The sequence below is a fragment of the Trachemys scripta genome, chromosome 3 (genome assembly GCF_013100865.1).
Source record: "Trachemys scripta elegans isolate TJP31775 chromosome 3, CAS_Tse_1.0, whole genome shotgun sequence".
Classification (NCBI taxonomy): Eukaryota; Metazoa; Chordata; order Testudines; family Emydidae; genus Trachemys; species Trachemys scripta.
The window spans coordinates 4,244,853-4,271,968 of NC_048300.1; the positions used below are offsets into that span (position 1 = coordinate 4,244,853).

General features: G+C 62.0%; 1 protein-coding gene across 1 annotated transcript in view; it reads left to right on the forward strand.

Annotated features, from left to right (window-relative positions):
* The window catches only part of PTK7 (protein tyrosine kinase 7 (inactive)), an 87,654-nt gene that overhangs the window by 57,261 nt on the left and 3,277 nt on the right, over positions 1–27,116 (forward strand). Inside the window, exons 2-15 of the mRNA XM_034764001.1 lie at positions 11,036–11,329; positions 13,693–13,795; positions 14,172–14,362; positions 15,432–15,582; positions 18,410–18,540; positions 18,768–19,034; positions 19,570–19,703; positions 20,143–20,278; positions 20,790–20,909; positions 21,188–21,337; positions 21,870–22,020; positions 23,416–23,543; positions 24,111–24,314; positions 25,148–25,303. Of these exons, the coding sequence (XP_034619892.1) occupies positions 11,036–11,329; positions 13,693–13,795; positions 14,172–14,362; positions 15,432–15,582; positions 18,410–18,540; positions 18,768–19,034; positions 19,570–19,703; positions 20,143–20,278; positions 20,790–20,909; positions 21,188–21,337; positions 21,870–22,020; positions 23,416–23,543; positions 24,111–24,314; positions 25,148–25,303 (2,316 nt within the window). The remainder of the gene's footprint in view (positions 1–11,035; positions 11,330–13,692; positions 13,796–14,171; positions 14,363–15,431; positions 15,583–18,409; positions 18,541–18,767; positions 19,035–19,569; positions 19,704–20,142; positions 20,279–20,789; positions 20,910–21,187; positions 21,338–21,869; positions 22,021–23,415; positions 23,544–24,110; positions 24,315–25,147; positions 25,304–27,116) is intronic.

The following is a 27,116-nucleotide window of genomic DNA, read 5'->3' on the forward strand; positions in this document are numbered from 1 at the left end:
CCTCCTCCCCCCACACCCCCCTTACCTGCTTCAGGCTTCCCGCGAATCAAATATTCGCGGGAAGCAGGGGAGGGGGCGGAGACTTTGGGGAGGGGGCGGGGTGTGGGCGGGGCCGTGGGCCGTGGAGTGTCCTCCATTTGGAGGCACAAAATATGGTAACCCTATTGTTAGCCCAAGTGGTTAGCCAGCATTCGGGGCGTTGTGGGATGTCTCCACCAGGAAGAGAAATTGAGATGGGGATCGTGTATTTCTTTGGTGCATCCTGTTTATTTTGTTTCCTTGAACACAGTAAGTATCAAACAGGAGGCTGTTTCTTTGCTCACAATTCCAAGCCTCTTTCAGCCAGCACTCTGCCCAAAAAAACTTCTCTCTCTCTTTACTTTCTCTCAGGGTCAGACTACAAGAACTTCTCTTGTTGTTGTCTCCTGATTTTCTGCTTGCTTCTGGCTGCTGCTTAATCACAGACGCACGCAGCTCCATCAGACAAGACCCTGCCCCTGTGTTTGCATTCAGTCTAATCTCTGGGCGGTGGCTTCCATTGTAATTGCCCCTCATGTAGACTGGATGGAAAGTAGCCAACATGCCCATCAGCTGCAGTGAGGTTTCACCCAGGACTAGATCAAAGCTCATTAACCAACTGTTAATGCGTGTCAGCAGGGTCCACAGGGACAGTTAGTCCATGGTGGGCTAGTGCGGGGTAGAGTCACATCCCAGCTTTCTGTGAACTAAACGTCTGTGTAGGCAAGCCCCAAGTCTGGCTGCTGCTAGTTCACGCTAAAATTCAGACCCTGACGAGTCCTCGCCATGAGCCCTTAGAAAATCTGTCTCTAGCTCCTGTATGCACTCGAAGGAGAGCGCACATGTTGCTGATCCTGTTCTGCTTCACGCCGCAGGTTCCCAATGCATCCTGGTGCTACAGTGCTTAATCCAGCATGTCACTAGGATCTACCTTGGCCCAACCAATGCTTGCCCCATTACCCCCCAAATAGACTATAAAAATGGAGACCAAGCGTGTCGTTTCCCCTGGTTCACCAGAGAGATCCGGCCTCTGACACATCCTGGTCCCTGAGTGTTTGTAAAATCCGTAGTCAAGACCTGGATCTGGCTGGCCCCAGCTCATTTTCACACAGACCCCTTCCGTACAGACAGCAAGTGTATCCACCCCAGTACACCAGAGACTCCTGTGTCCCACGCATAGTGCTTCAGGGAGGCCACAATAACCCCGCCTGACATCTTGATCTGTAGATGCATTACAAGTCCCTCAGTAACACTGTGGTTTTCCTCTCTGCAGGAACAAGAAGTGGTGCTGGCATAGCAGATGGGTTGCTGCACACGATCAGATCAGCTCTTAGTGTATGCGATGTGATTGCACTGGTACCCGAGGGCCTGGTGATGGTGGTTCTGCCAGATTCTTTTTGTGTTGCATAAGTTAATGATTGTTGCTTTATTGGTTTAAGCACTCTTGGTTTGAAATTAATTGCTTAATACTTTAATCCCCTGGTACTTAAAACAAGGATGACGCATCCCTACATCAGATGCGAGGTTCATACAAATTAATAGATCACAGTGAAAGTATTCAGGGCAAGGAGGGTGCTGGCATGAAAGTCAGGCTATCCCGCTGTAATTGAACGGATCTCCTTATGCATAGCCTGGCTTTTACATGAGGAACATTTCCAAAGGCCGGGACCCCTGGAACTTTCCTTTGGAGGTCGATGGCAGTAGCATGTGTGCCTAACTGAGGGAAGGATTCTGCAGATGACTGCTGTCATATCCCCCACCCCACTCTGTTCCTGTGGGTCTGTTCATCCGCCTGTTGTCCTCTTGTAAACCTGTTCTGTGACTTGTCTGTGCAGCACCTTGTCTGGGGGCTACTTGACTACAAATGAATAACAGCGTGCATGGAGCTGTATGTACAGTGCAATGTCACATCTGCTGGTTGTCTGTTAGCCTTCGCCCCTCACTTACAGTGTCAGATAGCTAGCGCCCAGCCCGTCACGAGTGCAGCTTAAGGGAAGAGCGTGTGGGCAGCCTTGAGAGATTGAGCCGGCTTGGATTGTTTATGCGACAGCTGCTGCGGGCTAATGGACAGACTGTACCTCGTTGTAGCTGACAGCGGAAAGCCCCTTTGGACTTGCACCGGTGTCATCCGGGGCACACACCATTGAAGACAAGCCCTCAAACCCAAGATTTCAGGCCCTGGTTCATGGCAGTGGGCTTGCACTGTGGATCGTACCATGCCTGGCGTGGGGGTCAGGGTCACTATACCTACCTTGTACTATTCAGTGCAAACTCCAGGGCTGATCAAAGTCAGCTGATTGGCACCATTTGATGGGCGGGTGTGTGTATCTCTGCAGAAGCTCTAGGTCCCCCCGGGAGGCCTCGGCGTTGAGGCGTGATCTGAAGAAGGGCCCTGTGTGTGATCTCCGAGCTGCGCACATAAGAGTGGGCTGGCGCTTAATCACCCTCTGCCGTGCCTGGCCCAGACACAAATGGCAGGGGTGCTGGTGCTGGTCCCCCGTTGGTGTCGGGCCTACACCAGCACCCGGACACAACGCCAGGTGGCATGTTCACAAGCCAGCCAAAAAGCTGGGCCGTGGTCTGTCAAGATCCAGCCCTTCCCCAGCACCCCCACCACGTGGGATGGGCTCTGTCCTGCCACCTAGGCCAGCTTCCCTCTGCATGACATCAGGTTTGCTCCCCAGTACTTTCCTATTGGCTTCTGTGGATGCGTAGTCGCAGCCAGGCCGGCCCAGCGAGGCTCTGGGAATCCAGCGCAGGAACGGCCCCTCCTTAGCCCACGTGTTGGGTTGATCTCTCCCTGCTCACGGGACGGGGAAGAGGCCAAATGCTGCATTTAGCCACACAACGTGTGATGCTTTTAGTGGTCTTGCTCCTTCTTTGCAAAGTGCTTCAGGAAGGCTCCGGTCATCATAGCCCTGTGCTCTCAGCCCTTAGCATGTGGCAGGGGACAGCTCCCACATCCACTTCCCGCGCTGGTCCAGAACAGCAGGCCCAACCTGTCCGCCGCTGTGGTCCTTTCCATCCCTAGCACCTCTGGGCTCGGGCTCCAGACGGCGCTCCTCAAGGCACGGGGGGAGAAGGGGGACGACACAGCTCAGGCACCCAAAGCACTTGGTATTGAACCGGCTTTTCAAATACTACTCCGTCCCCCCAACCCAACAGCAGCCAGGAGGGAGAGGGGGTTGAGCCGCCAGAGGGACCTGCTTAGATCAGTCGGACGCAGCTGCCTTCTCATGAATCATAGAATCCTAGACTGTCAGGGTTGGAAGGGACCTCAGGAGGTCATCTAGTCCAACCCTCTGCTCAAAGCAGGACCAATCCCCAGACAGATTGTTACCCCAGTTCCCTAAATGGCCCCCTCAAGGATTGAACTCACAACCCTGGGTTTAGCAGGCCAATGCTCAAACCACTGAGCTATCCCTCCCCCGCAATGCTTCCTGTTAGTCCCTGGGCGGCAGCATCTGCCAATGCTCAGTTTGGGGCACAGGGGCTGAGTGAGGTCCCCCAAAGCAGGGATTGCTGCCCTCCCCGCCCAGAGCTTGGCCATCCCTGACGGGTTGCTCCCTGGCTCTGGCAGAGGCCTCAGCTGGGTCTGCGTTAGCCTTTACCGTGGGTGCCTCCGCTTTTTGCGCTGCCCTGCTGCTGGTGTTTGAAGGCCGTGTCGTGTAACCCTGCTGCGGGCGTGGTGGCGGAAGGCTGGCAGCAGCTGTGGGCTGCACACAAACTGGGGCAGTGGGGCTGGGATGTGACCGGCAGGCCTGGTGGTGGATGGGGAGATGTGCATGTCCTAAGACCAGCAAGGAGCAGTTTGTGAGCAAGGCCTGGGTGAGATCTGGGGTGGCAGTGGAAAGTCTGGTTTTACTCTGGGAGGGCTGCTATTTAAACAAATCCCCCATCTGATTCGAGGCCAGGATTGGAAATGGTGGCTTTCCCTTTGCAGGGCTCTCAGCTTTGTAACTGCTGGTTACCAGAGCACTGTGCCTGGGTGGATCGAGAGTGCTGACCGCTTCTGTGCTGCTTCCAGAGGCATTGTGAGGAGAGCCAGGCCTTGGCCATCAGCCCGGGGAGCTCAGGATGGCCAAGGATCTGGTTTGGATGCCTTGTAGTCCCAGCAAGACAGACATGCAAGAGATTTTCCCCCTTGCCTTTCCCAGCAAGGAGCAGACACTCAGACATGGAGATCTGCTGTGGCGACGCAGGTCCACCTGTCGGGTGCCTGTTAGCCCTGTGGCCATCCCAGCGCTCTGCAGAGCAGCCAGCCGCCCTGCGGGCCGTGCTAACCAGGCAGTAGGGTTTAGTCTTTATTTTCCACTTGAAAATGTGCTCACCCAGTGTCTGAGCATAGAGAGCTGTGTTCTAAAGCTCCGTGGCGCTGGGCACCAGGCTTCGTAGCCTTCAAAGCCATTGCTCCTCCTGCCTGCCCTTCAGTTGAGCTAGCCAATCGCAGGCTGGGTGGGGCATGGTGGTGCGGTGCCCTCTCCCCATGGGCTGAGGAGTCTCTTCTGGGGGATTTTCCTCCTCCTGGGCCATGGTGGGGTGCTACATGTGGCGTGTGCAGGCCCTGGCAGGTGAGCTGCTCTGGGATGGCGCGGTGACCCAGCAGAGCAGTTCCTCTCATCCCCTGCCCGTGCGAGGCTCGCTCCGAGGGGTTTCTGGGAGGCTGAGTGCATTGGTCGAATGGGGCCAGCTGCAGATGAATATTAAAATGTCCAGCTCAAGAATGTGGGCATCAGGGCCTGAGCTAAGGCACTCCCTCCACGTTAGTGTCTGTGAAACCTCCTCTACAAGTCAGGTTTGCTTGGGTCTGGAACGTGTTCTGCTGTCTGGCCTGGGCCGTGGGGCTGGGTGATTGCTCACCTGCAGCTGTGCCCTCGCTGTCTGTGTGAATTGTGGGGGCCAGGAGCTCTGTGTCCTGCTCACGTGGGAGCTGCAGCGTGGGTATTGCATGGTGACGGTGGAAGCAAGCTGTGAGCCCCACGACTGGGCAGGGTTTGCAGTGGGAATGCAGATGGGATGGGGCCCTGAGCCGTCTCTGCCCCGGGAGTGTCCTATCCATTGTGCGAGGGCGAAGGAGGATCCCATGGCACTGCCCCTGGGCTCCCTGTGGGGCAGGCAGTGTCACGCTCCAGCACAGCCTGGCTTTGGCTCTCCATTGCCACAGCCCCTTCCGAGGGGTGAGCCGCGGCCAGCAGGCTTCCTGTGGCCCAGGTGCAACTGAGCTGTCTGAGGTACCCATTGTGGGAGACACCTACCGCGTTTGTTGCCTCTTCTCTCCAGAGCAGAGACTCCTTTGACAGACCGGCGAGGCTTGGTGCAGGAGCCTGGTTCTGAAAGGGGCAGGGGCTGGCCACCCTGCAGCCCGTGGTGGGCTGTTGGGGATCTGCCCCTGATTGTCACCAGACCAGTTGGATGTGCAGCGCTTGTGAGTGTCAGCGGCACTGCTTCCTCCAGGCTGGGCGGGCCGGCTGGCTGCGTTTTCTCCCCAGCCCCACCCCAGTGGGTCCCTGACCACCTTCTTTAGGTAGGTCTGGAGCTTGTTGCTGGAATACGGGCAGGAAGCCTGTTCCTGAAGCCATTCCCCCTGCCGGAGCAGCTGTGGGAACACGCCATCTTGGGCGCTTCGCTGTTCACCTTCCATGTATAAAATGCTCAACATCTGCCTCGTGCTGAACGGCCCCCCAAGCTCTGCGCTGCTTTGGCCTCATCCCGTGTGAGAGCGGGAGGCTGGGAACAGGATCGGGTAGTGAGCAGCAAATGCTGAATTGCCCTTTGTCTGTTTCGCTTCCGATTGCCAGCTGGTAACCCGAGCGGCGCGCACATGCAGCTGGCTGCACACAGGCAGTTTGCACGCTCCTGGGTGGAGCGTTAGACTGACCTTGTTGTATGCTCAACAATGCCCGGCGTGGCCCCGGCCGGTTCTCCGGCCACATGGCCCGGGCCTGGCCAGTGCTCCCTGGCCGTGGGGGGTGCTGGGGAAGAACTGCTCAGCCTGCATTTCCGGCCGTTGACACTCCGTATCCTTTTCCTGCCGTGCAGTGACGCTCAGCCCCGCAGCAGCATCCACACGGGTCTGCTGGCTGGACCCTGTTCAGGCCGAGAGGGCAAGCATCTCTGGAGGGGCGGGGAGCAGGCACTGGGATTCCGATAAACTCCCCTCTAAGGAAGGGGCTTCACAGCGGCCGATCCCCCTGCACCTGTGTGCAGATGGGCTTTGGTGGTGGGGGGGTCTCCCAAGCGTTGGAGCAGTGGCTATCATCTGCTGCAGGGACACCCCCCTCTCCTCCCCCAGATGTGCTCACCTCAGGCTGGGGTGTCCGCACTGCTTGCCCAGCCTTGCCCGAGCCAGGCGGGGTGAACAGCCCGCAGGAGAGAGCGGAGTCCTTGTTCACGCTGCTGCTTCCCCCGTTCCTGTGTGCCCTCCTGACACGGGACCCGAGGGGCCTGGGCAGTCTCCGAGCTCTGGGACTGTTTGGCAGGGGCAGGGCAGGAGTGCCCCTTTGGTCAGCTCTGAGCAGTGGGCTTTGCCCCTTTCCCCGAGAGGCGCTCCCACAGCCTCGCAGACCCTCCCTGCTGGGGCGATCCAGCCAGAGCTGTGCTCCGCCTCTCCCATAGCTCTGTGCTCATCTCCTCTGGCCTGCCTCTGGCTGTGACTCCACAGGGCTTCAACTGGGATTTGAACTGGGGCCATGGTGTTTTCTTGCCTAAGTGGGCAGCTGGGTATTTGCCTCTCCTCTGAGGTGCTTTGTTCTCTTCCTGTGGCCAAAGCTCCTGCCCTCTGGGCCACTCCTGTTTCAAACCAGGAGCTATGTTTCTGGGTTACACAGCCTGGGAGAGGAAGGGGTTAAGGGAGAGATAAAGCCGAGCTGTGGGTTGAAAACTGGCACTTCGGGGTAGGTCCGAGAGAGGAGACAGTATTACTGGTGTGGGGAATCGTTTGGGGAGGGGAGATGCTGGAGCAGAAAGCCCAGGAACAGAGCCTGTAACAGACTTGTCTGCTCCAGAAATGTAACCTGTGAAATCTGGAAACTTGGCAAGCAGGTTAGCGCGTGCCAGGGCGTTCGGCGCCTCCCAGCGCCCTGTGCGTGGCACAGAGAGGGTGGCCTTCTCCTTTGGCCTTGTTACTGTTGTCCTGATTGGGCACAGGGCTGAGAAAACAACGGTGCTGCCTTTTCAGTGCGGGTTTTTCTGGAAGTCGAGGCTCTGAGAATTCAAGCTGGAGATTGAGGTGCACATTTGTAACAGGGAGGGGAGTTGATCACTGGACCACTTCCTTAGTGACATGGCGGATTCGCCGCCGCTTGGAGTTGTTAACTCCAGACTCTAGCTCCAGAAGAAGCAATGGGCTCCGGGAAGGAATTGCTAGGTGAGGTTCTGTGGCCTGGGCTAGGCAGGAGGCCCCAGGAAACGAGCCCCGGGAGGCAATTCAGCAGGTTCTCGGACAAGGGCTCGGTCACTCTGAGGACGAGGAGGAACCTGCTTGCTGGAAAACTGCCATGCAGAACACTTCAGTCACCTGGAAGGGCCTGAGCTCTTCGACGAGCTCCTCGGGAGACAGGATTGGCTGTCCGCACCCTTCGGGGCCTTCGAACCCCCGCCCCACACAAGTAGCTGGTTCCCCCTGCTTTCCCTCCCCAGGGTTCCCATCTGGTTCCCAGTCGAGCCCCTCAGCGCCTGTGCAGTCCCTGGGCCAGCAGCTATGGCTCCCATGCGGCAGTCAAGCTACAGAGGCAGCCGTGGGCCCTTAGTTTCTTTGGCTGGGATTCAGCGGCTGGAAAAGAGAGTTACAGCCTCCGAGACCAGCAGCCCAGACGGAGGAGCTGGTTGGAACGGCCTGGCACTGGCCTTTGATGGGGGAGGAGAAGCCATCCGCTACCCGGCTGAGCATGCGCCGCCCTTCCGGTGCGCAGACCGGCTAGTCCTGGGCTTTGGCATGCTGCGTGCCTCTCCTGCAAGCTCCCTCTGGGCCCAGGCTCTGGAGAGACTAAGCCAGGGCCCTGACTGCTGCTTTCTCCGACTCTTCTTGACCAGATCAGTGGGCTTCCTTCAAAGGGCCTTCCCCTCCCACCCAAGCCCTGCCTTTGGGAGGAGCTGGGGGGGGGAGGTGCTGCAGGAGAGTTCCTGGTAGGGACAGTCCTGGGACCCCACCTGGGGCAGAGCTCCAGATGGAGATTTGCAGAGGGGTCATTGTGGGAGCGAAGTCAAGGTGCCTTCGGGGGGTTTCAGGCTTCAGGGATGCGGCTCGGAGCCGGGGTGTCCCTTTGTGACTCCTCTCAGCAGCCCAGCCCAGGGCTCTGCCCTTCTCGGCCTGCACTCCTCTGAGTGAGGGGAGTGTTTCCAGTCGGCCTGGCACGCCGGTGTTCGGGACAGGCCACCTGCATGCGGTTCCTGGGCTCAGCAGCGTGTGTACGCTGGGCAACGGCCCCCCTAGACTGCCTGGGGCTGGGCTGCCGGAGGGCCGTGGGTTTGGGCTCCAGACGAACAAAATCGACACTGCTCTACGTCCCAATTCCGAAGGAAATGGAAACCACCCGGGCGTCTCGTTATCAGACAGTGTTTAATCCTTGATGGGCCAGACTAGATCATGGTGCAGTGGTCCCTGGGGACGTCTGTAGTGTTGGGCACTGAAACCATGTGGCTGGCCCGGGTGTGGGTGTGTGTCTCACTTTGCAGTGAAGCCATCGCAATGGATGTTCCACACCGGGATGTGTGTCCCTGGGGTTCCCATCACTGCAGTTCCCAGCACCTGAGCGTTGCGGGATCAGAGACCTGGGGTGCCTGTAGTGTTGAAAGTGCAGCTCTTGTTCAACCTCCCTGTTCCACCAGGTCCTGGGGGTTCGTGTCCTTCTGGCCAGGAGGGTTCCCTGCATTCCCCCTGAGCTTGCTGCCTGTCCGCAGGACCGAGAGCACTTGGGGCTGAAGCCGCAGAGGTGCGTGTGCCCTGCATTGTGTTCCCCAGCCTCAGGCGCTGTGTGTCCTGACGGGGGAGAGCAGTGAGAAACGTCCCCTCGGGCGGTGGAGAGGCCGCCGAGCTGCGTCCTGGCGCTGGCTGGGAGGCTGCTCGGAGGCTGATTTTCACTTCGGCCTTCTCTTCTCTGGGCTGGAAGGGCATGTTCTGGCCTGGCCCGAGCTAGTGCGGGGGGCCCTAGTGCCGACAGGGCAGTTTGCAGCTTACGCCCGAGCGTCCAGGCGAGGGGTGCCTGGGTTTATCCCGGGGAAGCTGCAGTCTGCCCTGTCAGCACTGGGGCTGTACCCCAGGGTGGTTGTGGAGCAGATATTGGCTAATGGGGTAAAGTCCTAGTCCGTGTCTTCACTGCAGAAGGGCAGGGTTTGCAGTGAAGTGCTTAACACGCCTTTGCTGGCCTGCTGGGGAGCCGAAGCGCGGTCGGGGGCGAGGACAAACCAGGGCGCGGATGGAGCCCTGACCTGTTTGGGCAGTGAAGTCACAGCCTGGGGAGCGGGGGGTCCTGGAGCCGGGCCTGGGCAGAGCAGCTGACACAGGGCCCCCAGCACCTTTCTCCCCCTCACGTTAACCGAGCCGTTCCCCAGCCGTTCTGCCCCCAGACCAACCTCAGCACTCTTGAGGAGCTCTCTTGACAGTCTGGCCCCAGTTGTGGGGGCTGAGCCCTGGGAAGGTGGCCCGGAGCTGTGGGGAGCCCCTAGCCTGGAGTGGGAGCAGCCGCTCCCTGTCCTACTGCCCCTCAAGCGTGGCAGCCCTCTCCAGGGCGCCGTGGCTCAGAATGGTCTGAAGTGGGTGTGTAGTGAAAGAAGCAGGCTGTGTTCCTAGGGTCTCTCATGCACAGGCCCTGGCCTTCACCCTGGGCTGCAGCCTTTTCACTCGCCTGCTTTCATTGCTGTCTGGGCAAGGCCTCTGCCTCCCCCCGCGGATGGGCAGGGACAAGGGTGGGGCGCACGGCGAGAGCTGTTCAGGGGGTACAAGTAAAGAGGCACTAAACTCAGAAATGGTTCCAAGAGAAATAAAGAGAAATCGCTTCCCTGTACTGAACTTCCCAAGCTGTCCACGTGTCCAGTAACGCTGCTGACCAAACCCTCCGGCCGTTTCTTTCCTGGTCTTAGGTGAACAGGAGAGAGATGGGTGGGGAGAGAGAACCGGGGACGGGAGGTTGCCCCCTCACTTTTATAGTTCAGTCCTCCTTTGAAATGCATTGTCCTGAGGGTGACCCCTAGATAAAGGTCTTTTCCCCCTGAGAGCCAGGAGACAAGGAGTGGGGGGCGGGGGGGGGAGAGAGGTTCCATGCTGCTGTTTGCTAAGATCAGATCTGTTTGTTCCTGCCCCGTCCTTGGTAGTCAATGGCACCTGCCTGGCTGGGGCAACAACTTGTCCTTTGTCTTTGGGGAGCAGGTTTACCCCTCCCCAGACTTGCCTGGCAAACGCCTGTCAGTCAGGAGTTGGGCTAATGCTCAGAGCTTTACACAGACTGTTCCGCCGGCCCTGTCCCCGGGACGTTCTTGCCCAGCGAGTTATTAGCTGTCAATGACCCCTCCCCAGTATTTGTACAAAGCTGATTGCAGTGGTGTGCCGGTGTGCCGGCAGTGGGGCGTTCTGTCACAGAGGGGCACTCGAGCCCCACGCACGCACACTGACTGGGTCGACACTTAGAAGTCACATCGCCCGAGCTGGGTGTGAAAAGTTCTGCTGGCCTAGACCCTGGTGTGGATGCGGCTAGGCCGGCAGCAGAATTCTCCCACCAAATGCTATCGCCGCTCAGGGAGGCGGCTTAACTGCAGCCACAGAAAACCCCCTTCCATCGAAACGTCTATGCTATGGCACTACAGCACCGGAGCTGGGCCGCCCCCAACCCAGGCATGGCCTGCAGCTCCCCAGGTCCTGCTGGGGCCCGTTTCACGCTGTCTTCCCCTGCCTGAGAGTCTGACTCCTTCCCCCATACGCTTCCAGCGGGGGGCTGTTCTTGCCCCATTTGATGTCTGATCTGCACCCCTTCCCCAGGGTACCCCCGGGCCCCATAAGTGACCTCCTTTCCTGCCTTCCTTTCAGCCGTGGGCACTCGGGCGCGGATCCTCTTCACCAAGGAGCCGTCCTCTCAGGACGCCCTGCACGGCCGCAGCGCCATCCTGCGCTGCGAGGTGGAGGAGCCGAGCGGCGTGGAGTTCGAGTGGCTGCACAACGGCCTTTCCGTCCAGGACACTGAGCGCCGCTTCCAGGAGGGCAGCAACCTGCAGTTCACCGCCGTGGATCGGCAGCAGGACGCCGGGGGCTTCCAGTGCGTGGCCAGGAGCACGGTCACGGGAGAGGAGGCCCGAACGGCGAACGCATCTTTCAACATCAAGTGTGAGTACGAGGGCAGGGCCAGCGAGCCTGCCCCAGGCCTCTCCTCCTGACCCAGACCCCAGGGTGGGCACATGGGAGTGGGTACAGCCCTCCTGCTGCCTTTTCCTTGCCAGGACATCCCCTCAGCCAGTGTCCACTTTCCCATAGAGCCAGCTAACGGCCTGGCTCCTTCCTTCGATGTATGCTGTGGAGGGGCATGCACCACGGCCACTGGTCTCCAGGCCTGGCCCGGTCACCCACTCCCCTCCGCAGAGAGACACATGGTAGTTCCCACCTAGAAACTGCAGTGACGCCGGGGTGGCCGGGGTGTGGGTGGGGTGGGGTGGGGCAGGGGTGTGGGTGGGGCGGGAGTGGCCGGGGGTGGGTGGGGCAGGGGTGTGGGTGGGGCGGGAGTGGCCGGGGGTGGGGCAGGGATGTAGGTGGGGGTGGACAGGGTATGATGGGGTTGGGGTGGACAGGGTATGACTGGGTGTAGGTGGGGTGGGGGTGGACAGGGTATGATGGGGTGGGGCAGGGGTGTAGTTGGGGTGGGGGTGGGGCTAGAGGTGGCCAGGGTATGACTGGGTGTAGGTGGGGTGGGGGTGGACAGGGTGGGGTGGGGCTGGCCGGGGGGGTGGAGGGGTGGGGCAGGGGTGGGGGTGGGGGCAGGTTGTTCTTCCCTGTCACACTGAGCGAAGAGCTGGGCTGTACACAGAGTGGTTCCTGCAGGACCCAGCAGATGTCCTGTTGGGCCCCGTCTGACTCCTCGGGGGGTAAGTGGGAGCAGAGGGACAGACTGGGTTAGGAGAGGGGATTTCTAGCTGGGAGCTGTGCCAGGCTGGGACCATGGGTTGCGGGAGTGGGTGGGAGCCCTTGGCTCTTTGAGCTGCCAAACTAGACCAAAGTCTAGGCAGGGATCCGCGGTGCCCACCATCCGGGGAATGGGCCGGGAGCTGTGATAGGTCCTTCTCCTGCTCTCCTCATTCCCTCCACCACACCGAGCACAAGCCATCAGACATGGCTACTAGAAAAGTGACCCCCTGTCACCATGTGAAGCCAGGCCGATGGCGCTGCCCCCGAACGCCTGCCACTTGCTCGGTGGGGAGCTGGGCCTTAGCCCGGCAGCACTCCCGCGGTGACGCCGGCATGGAGAACTGCGAGCTGGAGTCTGTGCAGTGTCTGGAGTAACCTGATGCTGGCCAGTGGCCCTTAGCTCCGCTAGTCTTAGCTCCACTCCTTTACCTCCAGCAGTCTGTTTGTCATGGGCCACTTGTCTCCATCTTTTGCTGATTCTCCTAGCCAGTGTTTGCTCCAGGCTCTGCTGGACTTTTGTCCCCTTGGCTGATGTTGAGCACAGGCCTCGGCCCTTCTGCCCAGCACTCCCCACCAACACTAGAGAGACGAAATGGCCATGCTGGGTCAGCCCAATGGGCTAGCTAGCTCTTATCGATTTCCTAGTTCTACTTCTGGCCTTCACAACATCCCCTGGCAGAGAGTTCCACAGGTTGACTGTGCGGTGGGTGAAGAAATACTTCCTTCTGCTTGTTTTATACCTGCTGCCTGTTAATTTCATTGGTTGACTCCTGGTTCTTGTGTTATGGGAAGAGGTAAACGACATGTCCCTAGTCCCTTTCTCCACACTGGTTGTGAGTTTATAGCCCTCTCTCATATCCCCCTCAGGCCTCTCTTTTCCAAGCTGAGACATCCCAGTCTCTTTCCTCTCTCCTCAGACGGAAGCTGTTCTATGCCCCTGAAGATTTTTGTTGCCCTTCTCTGCACCGTTTCCAATTCTAATGGGTCTGTGATGAGCTGGGCGACCCTCATGGTTTGACTGAGCCCTCTGGGTGCCCCTCCCCCATTGTTCCCAGCACAGCCCCCAAGCCAGGCATGTTCAGGCTGGGCTTGTGACCTCGGCTTGCATGTCTGCCTGGTTTTGATCTGCTCCATTGCCCGCTTTAAAGGCCCTTCGTGGATCTCTGCAAATGCTCTACTCCCTGCTGCTGCCCCCCCAGTGGCGCAGAGCCCCCGCGTGCCGCAGGCCCCGGCTGGAGACACTGCTGATGTGAGCGCTGGAGGTTGGGGGGGGTGGAGAGGCCCAGGCCCAGCTGTGATCTGCCTGGGGTCAGGGCTGCAGTGCGCTGGCTGGGGGAGCGGAGCAGCTGGACCAAGCCCAGAGCCCCAAGAACCAGCTCAGGCGCTCTGGGGCCCACGAGCAGCCTGTGGGTACCTGGGGCAGTGCTGTCGCTGACAGGTGGCAGCAGCAGTGTGGGAGGACTGGCGTGCGCCGAGCTAGTGCCGTGGCAGCAGCGGGGTGCAGGCAGGACGGCGTGGGGTGTGCACGCTGATCCGAGCAGCGGGTGCTGGAACTCCCTTTCCTTTTGCAGGGCTGGAAACGGGTGGCGTTGTCCTGAAGCACCCAGCAAGCGTGGCAGAGATCCAGCCCTCTGCCTCCGTGACGCTGCGCTGCCACATCGACGGCCATCCGCGGTAAGGAGCCACTCGCGCTTCGCCAGCAGCCGGGCTGGGCTCTGCCTGGCCTTTCACCTGCTCTCTCTCTCTCTGTCTCTCCTGTGAAGATCCACCAAAGTCTAGGGGGAAGGTGAGAGGCAGGAGTAAGCACCACAGACCGCGGGAGCACAGTAAGGGCGGGCCTAGAGCCCCAGCTCCTGGAGCTGCTTGGTGTGCTGACCGGGGTCACTGTCTGTCCTTGGAACGGCTGCATGCGTCATGGCTTCCCGAGCTGTGTGTCCGTGTGTCCAGGCCAGCGGTCAGCCGAGCGGGCCATTTCCCGGCTGCTTTCTCAGTGCATGTGCTCTCAGGCCCGCTGCTGGCCGCCGTGCTGACATGCCTGCCTGTCTCCTAGCCCAGCGGGCCAGTGGTTCCGGGATGGCAGCCAGCTCCTGGACGACCGTAGCAACTACTGGATCAGCAATAAGGAGCGGACGCTAACCCTCAAGAACGCCAGCCCCGAAGACAACGGCATCTACTACTGCTGCGCTCGCAACGTCATGGGCATGGTGTGCAGCAGCGACAACTTCACGCTGAATCTCGTCGGTAAGGGGCACACTGCCGGCCCAGGCAGCAGGGCCCCAGGGGAGGGCTGGTCAGGGCTGGGTCATCTGCCTTCTCTTTGATGTTGCTGTGACCTCAGATCTGCCGCAGCTGGGGAAGTGTCAGGCTGGTGTGATTTCCTCCGTCCCCCCAGGAGGGAGGGGAAATTGTCGTTCCCAGGGGCCCCGCCTGAGCTAGAGAAAGGAGCAAGCACCACCCCTGCATGGCCACATTTTAACCCCGCCTTGTCGCCGGGGCAGGCCCAGCCAGGGATGTGCAGCCCCCGGCCCCCAGCAGGTAGCTGGCGGGTTGTTAGCCCTGCTCTGCACACGGTGTATCAGTCAGCAGGGCCGTTGTACCGGTGTGTTCTACCCAGCGCAGCCCCAGTTACACCGGGATAAAGGTGCCCAGGACCAGGATAGCGTATTCCCCTTCCAGCAGTGCCGGCAGCGTGAAAGCAGCATCCACCCAAGGGGCTGGACTGCTGTGCCCCTCCCAGTCCAGGTGAAGTGACCCGCCTTAAGTGTAGACCAGGCCTTAGCCACCCCTCCTGTTCCGAGACTTGGCGGGTCTGGCGCAGAGACTGGAGCTGGCAGAGGGGCAGCATGCCCAGAAGGGAGGTTGGGTGAAGGTACATTTCTGCCATGGGGGAAGGGAGCATGCAGCTTGGTGCCAGACCCCCGCTCCGTGGGAGGCAGGCTGGGCCTTCCCCAGCTCTGCTGGCCCGGCTGGGCTGGGCTGCGGCAGCAGACTGGCGCGTGCGGCTCTGCCTGCGCTTTCCAGACTGGTCAGCGTTCCCACAGGGGAGCCAGGGGCCAAAACCACCCCGGGAAAGCCAGATGCGAGGGGACAGCAGCCCTCCCAGGAGGCAGGGCCTGTGCCGGGACAGGCTGTAAACACCTGCGGGTGTGAGGGTCCCTGTCCTGGCACGCTCAGCCCTGCCCTGTGTGGGATTCCCGCCAGCCCCTGGCCCAGCCTCCCCGTGTCTTGTGTCTTCGTGGGAGAGGAACTGGCATTCGGGGGAGAGACGGGACCCCCACCACCCTAATATTCCTGCGGTCTTCCCTCCCAGACGAGAGCTTCCCTCGCCCGGTGCTCATCCCGCAGGACCTGATCGTGAGTAAGAACGAAGAGGCCATGTTCCACTGCCAGTTCACGGCAGTGCCTCCTCCCACGCAGGAGTGGGTCTTTGAGGACAGCTCGCCCATCACCAACAAGACCCGGTAAGTGTCCCCTGCCCCCACTTGGGAAGCTGCGCTGGGGCGTTGGGAGGAAAGGAAACCCGTCTCCCATTTCATTGCGTGCCCCTGAGACCTGCAAGGCTGGAGGAGCTGTGAGCCCTGCGCGTGTGAGGGGAACAATCCCGCTTCCCATACTGAATTCCCTCCCTGCCCAGTCCAAGGGCCAGGCTCCTTCTGGGTCGGTCCCAATTCCCATGAGGCGCGGTCTCTGCCAGGCACTTGCCAGGGGCTTGGAAGGGGAGCGGCAGTCTGGGGGCTTGTCTCTCCGGTTAAGACGCGGGATGAGGGAAAGCGGTCTGATTTCTGGCTAGCTCACGTCAGGAAGGAATCGGTCGAAGCTGGCTTGACCCAAGCCACTCTTCGCCTGCAGTCAGAACATCTGCACTGCTCTTTGCACGGCCTTAACAATGTCAGTTTAAGAACACCCCGGTAATTAAACTCCTGCCAACTCATGGGTGCGCCAGGCCAGGCCAGGCCTCAGGGTGGCTCGTTACCGTCCCTGCCCTGTCGTTGGGGCACCTGCCTTGTGACCCGTGATCCCGCTGTTCACTCCCTCCCCTGAGCTGGCCCAGGCTGTTGCTGCTGGCCCTTGGCCTGGTTCGCTTCTGTAGTGTGGCAGCACCCTGGGTGATGGGGCAGCTTGAGAGCCGGGCGGGGAATCGCCTGGTAGCCTGGGGTATCTCAGCGCTTGATGCAAGAGCTGAGGACATGGGCAGAGTGGCCGTGCCCAGTGGTACTGAGCAGACACGTGCCTGGCCGTTGCTCTGCGCCGGGATCCGGAGTGAAGAGCCGAGGGTAAGAGGGAGCCATTTGCAGCACGTGGCAGCAAGCCTGACCCGCCCTCCGAAGCCTGGGAGTGGCGCTGGAGAGTCTCGAGCACCCTCTGCTGGGCACATGCAGGCAGCTCGGTGTGTTTTGTGGAGCACTGCGGTGGCCTGTTGATTGCTTCAGAATCCCCAGCTGGCAAATGAACACTGTCCTCCAGTGGGTTCTAGGCCCCCGACCAGGCTGTGGTGTGGGCATTGCTGTTAAACTGGGAATCCCGACGGGCGCGGTTGGGAAAAAGCTTCTGAGTTTGCAATAGTTTTATTAACGCCGGTAGCAAAATCGCACACGCTCCCACCCAGCAGGGGGCTGGGGGGAGAGAGAGAATAGAGAGTGACTGTCTGAGCGGCCATGTACTCACACCATCCCCCGCAGGAAAACCTGCCCGCGGTCATTGTCCTCACCATCAGCCTGGCCTCTCCCAGGGCACACAGGCTGGGATACAGCTTTCCCAGTGTGGGGTGCTGGCGCCCCCGAGCCTAGCGCATATTCAGTAGGGGTTCAGCCCCTTTTCCTTACTTGAACTTCTGCCCCCCACTGACGTTGGGGTGCCCATCTCCCATAGGTTACTAGGCCTTTTACCTCAAGCTTCATAGCATATACGTCAGTGACCGTTGCGTTGTGGTGGTCGGACGTCTGCTGATGTTCCTGACCTGAGGAGATCTAAAGCTGCTATCTGCTGGTATCCTGTGGTTACCGATCAGCATTTCAGTCCTACGTGCACTGCCGCACCCTAGCCTGGGCTAGCTCACGACCCGGGCTTGCTCCTGGCCAACTGCTTATGCGAAGACCGTTTCAGCCCTAGCCTCTGTGAGTTTAGGTGGTGTCGCCCTGGCCTTGAGGCTTGTAGGCGCATTGCATTGCTGCTGTTAACGGAGACCTGTCCCTCAACTAGCAGATACCTATAGGCTGTGGTGCTCCCAGCTGGCCCCCGTCATGCCGAGGGGGTGGCCGGGCCAAAACTGAGCAGAGTTGCCACCCTGTGCGCCAGGTCACAGCACCCTGGGCAGGGAGCCACTGGAGCGGCCGCCGCGGGGCGAGGTTTTCATTGGGTTTCGGTTTATTCGTTTCCCATTTGTGCAGAGCCCGGGCTCGATCTCTGCAGACCGGGGGCACCCAGCTGACGGTTCTTGCCCCCCACCGCTGCCGAACGGAGCTGAGTGTAGCTGTGGCAGGGCTGTCTGCAGCCAGCCTGGCCCCAGGGCTCTGAGGAGCAGATCCCAGCTGTGACACCACCAGCTCACTGGAGCCTGGGAACTAGGAAGGGCAAAGAAGACGGCAGCAGCAGCGTGGCAGGGCTTGGGTGCAGCAGGTTTCCTCACTGGGTGGTGCTGAATGTGGCAACAAGGGACCGAGTAGCTTGGGTGTCAGTTGCCCGCTAAAACTGTGCTCTCCCTTCATCACAGAACCGTAGAATATCAGGGTTGGAAGAGACCTCAGGAGGTCATCTAGTCCAACCCCCTGCTCAAAGCAGGACCAACCCCAACTAAATCATCCCAACCAAGGCTTTGTCAAGCCGGGCCTTAAAAACCTCTAAGGATGGAGATTCCATCCCCGTGCCAACCCCCGGAACTCCAGTGCCATGCACCGTCCCGAAACGGGGCCCTGCTCTGCGCCCTCTCAGGCTGGGCGCACACACCGCCGGCAGCAGACTGCATCAGGAGCCCCTCGCAGGCTTGTGGGCTCTTGGTCACATCCCCGGGCCTGTGCATCCAGGACCACCGCCCCCGGAATTCCCTATCAGAGAGTCCCCTGCACAACGCGCAGCCTGCGGCCTGAGAGTCACCCCGGGCCCTCCTGAGCTGGGCAGCCAGGCCTGCCCCCAGCCCCCTGTCCCAGGAGCCTGCCCCCGACCCCCTGTGTCTCATGTTCCAGTGCCCAGGAGAGGGAGCGTGTGACCACGGAGCATATTGCTTAGACAGGGCCGTGCTGCTGCTTTGCACGTCTGTCGCTCTTGTCTCAGCCCCTCGTTCCCTTCGTGCAGGGTCACGGTGTTTGCCAATGGCTCCCTGCTGATAACCCAGGTGAGAGCGCGCAGCACGGGGATCTACAGGTGCATTGGCCACGGGCAGAGAGGGAAACCCACCATCCTGGAGGCAAGTCTGCGGCTGGCAGGTAAGGCCCTGCGTGGCTGGCTGGGTGCTCATGCGGCTCCGGACGTGCTCTGAGCCAGGCGGGTACGGCGCTGCTTCTGTAGGGTGGTTGGGGATGAGCCGTTCGTTCTCCAGGCTGCCCGGCCATGGCAGAGCAGTCCCGTCCCAGTGCCCAGCTCTGCTCTGCTCCAAGGCACAGGGCCTCAGCGACGGCTGGGGGTAAGTCACGTCTCCCCCGGTTTCTCTCAGAGATCGAGGACATGGCGCCGTTCTCCCCGAAGGTTTTCATAGCGAGCCAGGAGCAGCGCGTGGCCTGCCCTGCCCCCCGCGGCGTGCCCCAGCCCCGCGTCTGGTGGGAGAGGAACGGCGTCCCGATACCTACGAGCGGCAGGGTGCGCCAGGAGGCCGAGGAGCTGGTCTTCACCAGCGTTACCGGGAGCGACGCTGGCACTTACACCTGCCACGCGGCAAACAAGGCCGGGGAGAAGAAGCAAGACCTCAGCGTCACCGTAGCCAGTAAGTGTCTTCTGCTGGGGGCGCTGGGCAGGGGGCGGTGGAGATAGGCTGAGGGGTGCTGGGGAGGGGGCAGTGGGTGTCGGATGCTGGGCAAGGGGTGCCTGGCAGGGGGTGCTGGGGAGGGCCGGTGGGTCGAGATGGCAGACGGGCAGTGCCCCGTGTGTCACTGACTCTGGAGCAAAGGCTGAGCGAGTGCAGGCTGCGTAGCAGACCCTCGCTCAGCAGACAGCCCCAGGCGCAGCAGGGAGGAGACTGTCTTTGGGGTGGCCTCCGGCAGGTCTCCCCAGCCCTGGGGCAGTGCCCGGGTGTCCCTGTGGCTCTGGGAGGAGGTGGGGCCTTTCCCAAAGGCCCCCTGCCCCACACCCACGTTGCAGTGCAGAGCTCCTGCTGCCCCAGCAGTCAGAGCTGGGCAGGCGGGTGGTGCAGTGCCCGAGCTCTCCAGGCCAGCCAGGGGCACTGCCAGGGTCCTGGTGTGGCTGAGGCAAGCACTGCGCAGCTGGCGGGAGCCCAGGTAACGCTGTCCCTTCTTCCCCAGCGGTGCCCAGGTGGGTGGAGATGCCCAGGGACAGCCAGCTGGAAGAGGGGAAGCCGGGCTATCTCCACTGCCTCAGCAAGGCCTCCCTGAAACCCACCGTCTCCTGGTACCGCAATGGCGTCTCCATTTCCGAGGTGAGTGGGGTGCATCAAACCCCCAGCCAGCCTGGCTGTGCTCTGCCGCTGGTCGGGCAGCCCCGGAGACCTGCTCAGCCCTGTCGTCTCCGGGCTGTGCGTGGATCCAGGGAGCAGGCTCACGCCCTGCTGCCCCAGGTGCGTGGGGCAGCTCCAATCCGTCAGCCTTTCCCAGTGCTAGGACCCCCTGAGCCCCGGCATGTCTCCCCCCACCTGCCACTGTCAGCTCCTAGCGCCCTGGGCCCCAATCTCTACCCCCTCCCACGGCCCGTCCCTGGCCTGCTCCAGTGGGCCAGGTCGCAGCCTGAGCCCGGGCAGGGGAGGTGGCTGAGCCAGCCGCGGGCAGTCCATGCAATGGGCCTGTGGGCCTGGGCAGGGCCGGCTCCATGCCCGGGTGGGGGAGGGCAGCAGGACTGATGCCTCTGTTCTGGCTGGGCAGGACTTGCGCTTTGAGATCTCGGAGAACGGGACGCTGCGCATAAACAGCGTGGAGGTGTACGACGGGACCGTGTATAAGTGTGTGAGCAGCACTCCGGCGGGGAGCATCGAGGGACACGCCCGTGTGCACGTCCTGGGTAGGCTGGGTGACTACATGCTGCCGCGGAGACCCTCCTGCCCCTGCTCGCACTGCTAGGGCAGGTGCTGCACCCCTGGGTTGGGACACCGGCTGCTCTGGGCTCTGAGCCTCAGGCCTCTCCCTCCATGGCTCCTTGGCTCTTCCAGCATGAGCCCTGCTCCCTGTGCGTGTGCAGCAGGGCCGGGTCTCCAGCCGGGGCCCCCTGCTCCGTGTGTGTGTGCAGCAGGGCCGGGTCTCCAGCCAGGACCCTGCTCCTGTGTGTGCAGCAGCGCCCCCGGTGCCAGCGCGGGTCTCCAGGCACTCCTCTCCCCCCCCCCCCCTCCCCACCGCTCCCGGTGCCAGCGCAGGTATCCAGACACGGACCCTGGTGCCAGTGCGGGTCTCCAGGAATGCCCCCCCAGCTCGGGTATCCAGGCACGGCTCCCAGTGCCAGCGCACTGCCAGCGTAGGCAGTAGGGTCAGTTCCACTCAGGGGTCCCTGGGCTGACTGCCCCGTCTGTTTGTTGCAGAGAAGCTGAAGTTCACGCCCCCCCCGCAGCCCCTGCAGTGCCTGGAGTTCGACAAGGAGGTCACCGTGTCCTGCTCGGCCACTGGCCGCGAGAAGCCCACCGTCCGGTGGGTCAAAACAGGTGCGGGGGTGGGGCCGGGCTCTGTTTCCGGACTGCCTGGGGCTGGGCTCCCCGGCGTGGTGGTGGTGGCTGGGCTCGGCACCAGGGATCGTTCTGGCCGAAGGCCTCTGGCCTGGCCGGGCAGCTCGGTGCCCTGCTTTGCCAGCACGGCAGCGAGGGGGAGCCCAGGCCATAGCCGTGCTGCAGGATACGTGCTGCCCGTGTCCTAGGCACAACGCTGGGGCCCGCAGTGCCCAGAGCCTCCTGGCTGCAGCCTAACCCCCGTTCCTGCCCTCCAGACGGGAGCAGCCTGCCGGCTCACGTCAGCCTCAGCGCTGGCGCCCTGCACTTCCGCAAGGTGAGCCGCAGCGACGCTGGTAACTACACCTGCATCGCCTCCAACAGCCCCCAGGGCGAGATCCGGGCCACGGTGCAGCTCACGGTGGCAGGTGAGTGCTGCGCGGCTCCAGGGAGGTGAGGGGCATCGCCTGTCCCGCTGCACCACCCCTTAACCATCTGTCCTGGCCTCAGGCTCCCAGCACCACGGGCCCTTCGCACCTACTGGTGCTGCAAGTCATGGCCTCCCGGTCAGCTGAGCTGCTGGCAGCGTCTGTTGGTCCGCGAGTCGCTCCGAAACCCAGTGCTGTCTGTCAGCTCCCTCTCCCGCCCACAGCTCTGCCCACTCCCCGCTGCAGCCTGTGGCACTGGGGAAATGCCACCCGCAGGGAGCTGTCCTGTCCCACACTGGCCCCTCGCCCGGGCCCTTCCCCCTCCCCGGCCCCAGGCCAGGCTCCCTGCTAGCGCTGGACAAGGGTGCCGTCTGAGCGCTTACCTGCACCGTTAGCTTCTCCTGGTTTGCCCCCTCCCCTCCCAAGAGCTGGAATGTCCAGGGAGCCTGCGGGACCTGGCGGTGGGGGGTGGGGAGCGGCAGTAGGAGAGGTGCATGCATTGACGCTGAGCTGCTGTGACCCCTGTGTTCAGTTTACATCACCTTTAAGCTGGAGCCGGAGCCCACGACGGTGTACCAGGGGCACACAGCCGTGTTGCGGTGCCAGGCAGAGGGCGACCCGGTGCCGCACATCCAGTGGAAGGGGAAGGAGAGGATTCTGGATCCCAGCAAGCTCTTACCCAGGTACGGATCCCTCTCTCCGCCCCCCGCTGGAACCTGAGCTCTCCTGCCTTGTGCATGGCTGGCCTGTGAGGCTGGCTGCCTCCGACCAATCCTGGAGCAGCATCGGGGGCCAGCTGGGGGCACCATCCTGGGCCAGGCCCCAGACCTGGAGACCAGACCAATCCCCTGGGGGATATTGGTCATTGGGTGGTTTCCTGCACTGCTCTGTGAGTGACAGCTGTGACTGGGAGTCCCCTGCCTCCGGGAGCTGAGGCTTTAAGGCAGGGCCCAGGTATGGAGGGGGGTACCCTGGGCCCAGGCCGGTGAGCTCCTTGGCCGTGATGACTGAGAACCCTGCTCCAGCTGAGCCCACCAGCTGAGCCGCCGAGGAGCAGGGGAGCCACTGGCACCAATCTCCGGGGAGCAGGAGAGTCAGTTCCCTCGCAAGGCCACCGCCCGGTGAGGAGGGGTCCCAGCAGGCCGGGGTGAGGAGCTGGGTGCTCAGGACGGCTGTGCGCTCGGTGTCAGGTGCTGTTCTCCAGCTGTAGTTATGCCCTAGCGAGGGCGCAGTTAGACTGAGAGAGGGGCCTTCTCCAGGGGTAGGTACGGCCCTTCCTTCCCAGGCTGCACGGCTTTAACTGGACCAGTCTAGTTACAGGGCTGAGTGGAGACGGCTTTGGTCCAGGTGCCCACGTCCGACAGAGCAGTGCCACCGACAGCCGCGGCTGAGGGGCTGAGCGCAGGGTGGGCAGGGAGAGCGGTGCCTCCTGGCCCCTTTCACCAGCAGCAGATCAGTGGAACCAAGGCAGAGGAGAGAGCACTGACTGGGGGGCAGCCAGCACCCTGCATGCCTGACCCAGCACATACCTCGTTCACGCCCTTTGCTGGGCCCCTGTCCTCCCCGCTGGGTGTGCACGCACCTGCGTCTCAGTGGTGAGAAACGCTCTCCTGTCCCAGCGGCGGCAGTCGCAGTGGGCAGTGCCGGGGGGTCTTGCTGCGCTGACGTATTTGAGGCCCCGGACGGATGTTCGGCTGGATCAGATGCGCGCACAGGCGTTCCAGGAGCGTGCCGGAAAGCCGCAGGGGGCAGCTGCTCCGCACAGAATCAGGCTGTGTTGGAGGGCAGCACTTTGCGGAGGGCCGGGTGGCGGCTGGCTCCACGCAGGCCAGGAGGCTCCTGGAGGAATATGGGGGTAGTGGAGCTATTTTGAGGTACACAGTATTGTTCATAGAAAATATTACAAAGAATTCCCACGGTCTCCCTCCCTGTCATCCCTGGCTGCACGGACCCAACGAGAGCCCGGGCCCTCGACCCCTGCCGCTCCTCTCTGCTCGGGCCTTGCCTGGGGTTTGTGCAGCGCCTAGCACACAGGACACCCCCTAAGTGCTGCTGTGGGGGGTGCCTGTCGTTCACAGGATCCAGATCATGCCCAACGGCTCCTTGGTGATCTACGACGTCACTACGGACGACTCTGGGAGGTACACCTGTATTGCTGGCAACAGCTGCAACATCAAACACCGCGACGCCATCCTCTACGTCGTAGGTAGGAGGCGCCCTTGAGCCCTTCTTGGGGACTTGGGCAGGAGCAGCTCAGCCCCCGGCGGCGAGGCCTGGGAGTAGCGGCTGGGGAAGGCAGGGCAGGCGTCTCCCCTCTGCATGGGCACCTCTGTGCAGTCGAGGGCGGGTCTCCTGTTCCCATAGCACCGTTCAGCCGCGCCGGCAGGTCCCCATCGCTGCACGCAACAGCGTGAGGGCAAGGTGGAGACAGCCAAGTGGGGCTTAGAGCCAGACCACTGGGGCTTCAGTGGCAGCGGGTAGTCGGGCTCTCTGTGGCAGCACAGCTGAGGAATTGGGGTCAGGATTCACTCAGGGCAAAGAGCACCCCCCCACAGAGTGTCCTGCCCAGCCAGGGGCTCCTCTGGGCCACATCCCGCCCAGCCAGGGGCTCCCCTGCACACTCACCCTCTGAGCCGAATCCTGCCCGGCCAGGGGCTCCCCGGGGCCGCGTCCCACCCAGCCAGGGGCTCCCCTGCACACACTCACCCTCTGAGCCGCCACGTGTTGAGCTGTGCGTTGAGCTGTCATCTCACGCTGCGTCCCTTGCCCCCAGACAAGCCGGTTGCGGATGGGGACGAAGGTCCCAACAGCCATACGCCCTATAAGATGATCCAGACCATCGGGCTGTCGGTCGGGGCGGCCGTCGCCTACATCATCATCGTGCTGGGCCTCATGTTCTACTGCAAGAAGCGGAGGAAGGCCAAGCGGCTGAAGAAGCACCCGGAGGGCGAGGAGCCCGAGATGGAGTGTCTGAACGGTCAGGCCTTAGCAGGCAGCCAGGGCTCGGCACAGGCCCCAGTGCGTTGGGAGCGGGGCTGGGGGGTGACTGGGGCTGCCTCGTTTCCATCAGCACGGAGCCCTTTCTACGCCAGGCCGGAGCGTGGGGCTGGGGTCCCAGGCTCTCCCAGCAGGCTGCACCGGTGGCATTGGCAGTGCAGGTGCCAGCGGAGGCTGGCCGGGCTGCCCCCGGGGCAGGTTGTGCAGTGACCCAGCGAGCGGCTGGGCCGCAGCAGGGAGAGTTCCCCGCAGTGCGTGGATGCAGTGCCCTCTGGCAGGCAGGGCCCCCTCTGTGGCTTTCCCGAGCAGTGGGGAGCATGAGAACTGACCCCCATGCCAAGGCATTCCCTGCTCCCCCTCCCCCAGCCTGCATGCTGAGCTCCCTTCAGGGGGCAGGTGCTGGAGGCTGCGTTGGGCATGGCCAGCTCGCTGTGCCATCAGCCATGTGCTCTCTGCCTGGGAACTGAGGCGCCGGTTCCTCTGGTGATGGGTAGAGCCCCATGCAGTTGGTGTGGTAAGGGAAGGTCTCCCAGGGACCAGGCGTGGAGAAGCCAGTAGCAGCCTGCAGGCCGTAAGGAGCCTGGCTGGCGAGGTTTGCTGGTGTGCGGGGGTGATGCTGGGCCATGGGGTGGGGTCAGGCTCCCAGGCCCATGGTCCTTAGCGTCGCAGAGGGCTGCTGAGCTCTGAAGGTGTCAGTCTTGCGTGGGTTCGAGTGTGTGGAGGGGCAGAGTGCTCTCCGAGTCCGATCGGGGGCATTGATCCGAGATCCTGGCTGCCCACGCCGGGAAGTGACGGCCCCTGTTTTCCTCGCAGGTGGCGCTCTGCTGCAAAACGGGCAAACCACAGCCGAGATCCAGGAAGAAGTGGCCTTGACCAATCTGGGTAGTAGCTCCGGCGCTAGCAAGAGGCACAGTGCCACCGACAAGATGCACTTCCCCCGCGCCAATCTGCAGAGCATCACGACGCTGGGTATGGGCCGTGGGGCTAGGTCCGGAACCCAGGCTCAGCCAAGACATGACGCTTCCTGGGATGGGAGCCACCTGGCTGCCGCCTGTCCCCAGCCCGAGGGGTTACCTCCTGGGCGTCTGCTACTCAAGCACTCTCCTCTGGCTGCACCTACCCTGCCAGCAGATGCACCCCATCCCCTGAGTCTCTCCCCAGGGTCCCCCTGTGGTGTCCAGCCACAGAAATCCCAGGTCCTCCCTTTTTACATGACCAGGGGACCCCCAGCTCCCGGGTTTTACCTTAGACACACACAGCCCTCCAGTGCAGTTACAGCCAAGCAGGAGATTTACGACAGAAGGGACAGAGAGTCAACTAGAAACCAGCCTGAGCAGTGGACATAAATGGTTACATCCAAAACCAATCATAGCGCCGATAGGCGTTCCCCTGGCCTGTCTGATAGATTCCACCCCCCAAAGTTCAGTCTTCCGCAGCACAATGGAGAACCTACCTGTGTGGCCAGACAGACCGGCCCCATCAGTATGTCCGGAGCGTGACCCCCTCCGACAGAACACTGGGGATGAGACCTGTCACCCGCCTCTACCCCATGGGCACAGAAATACCCCCGGCTGGCTGGCCTACAGCCTGTTGCTCCTGATGCACCATCAGACTGTCCAGTCCGGCCCCTGGCAGCGCTGGCTCCGGGAATACGACATTCTTGGGCAGAGCCGATTGGGCCCTCGGTAACGCCCTGCCGCTCTTTTGCTGGGTAGCGGCCCACAGGAACGCCGGTCGGAAGGGGGGCGTTGGCCGTATCGCCATAGCTTTACCGCTAACCTAGCTGCTTGCCCTAAACGTATGGCTGTGACCCGCCAGCCATACCCTGTGTGTGCAAGTGGCAGCGCATTGTCCCCGGCGGGGGAGGTACGCAGCATGCCGATCTCCCTGCTGGCCCGACTGCCCCAGCGTGCTTACCCCAGAACCGGGGCTTGTGAAAACCCCAGGCTGGGCAAAGCTCTCGGATCGGCCATCCAGGGCTGGCCCCTCTTCTTCCAGATGGGACTGCCTCACCGCGGCAGCTGGACGGAGGGGTTAGCTGCCCACGGTGACCTGCCTTCAGTCCTCACGCCACGGCCGCCTGTCCCTGGCCACGCAGCAGCAGCAGGGCTGCATGTGCACGGGCGGGATAGACTGACTGATCCGGGACACGCTGGGAGTGTCATGCATGTGGCTCTCCTCGCACACACCCCCGATTTATTTATTTTCTTCCTGGGGGAGTTTCCTTCCTTTTGAACAGAAATTAGATAATGAGGCGAGGGAGTGTCCCACTTCTCTCCCCCCCCGCCCCCCGACTGGGTGCTGGAGAGGGAGGGCGTGCCCCCACGGACGTGAGTGCCAGCTGAGCCCACGCCAGGTGGCTCCCACCCTTGGGACCAGCCACCTGTCCCCTTGCTCCAGGCCCGTTGCGTGGCTGCCGTTCCCTGCGCCCGCTGCACGGGCCATTCGCAGAAGTGCCGTACAGGGTGGTGTGGACAGCTCTGGCTGCGTTGTCTGTCCCTCAGCCCCCCTCATTTGGGGGTGGCTGTCCTGCTGGCTGCTTCCAGAGTAACGCTGGGTCAGCCTTCTCCTCCCAGCTTAGCGTAGGAAACCCGGGCGGCAGCATGGCCTAGTGGGTAGGGTGCTGGATTGGGCCTCGGCTGCCCCTGAGCTGCTGGGCGACTCGGGTGAGTCGTCCCCTCTCTGCTCCAGCTCTCCTGTTTGCAGCAGGGCAGGGGGCTCGGGCTGCGCGGAGGTGATCCTGCACACGGCCCGCCTCCCGGTGACCCGCTGCCCTCTGCTT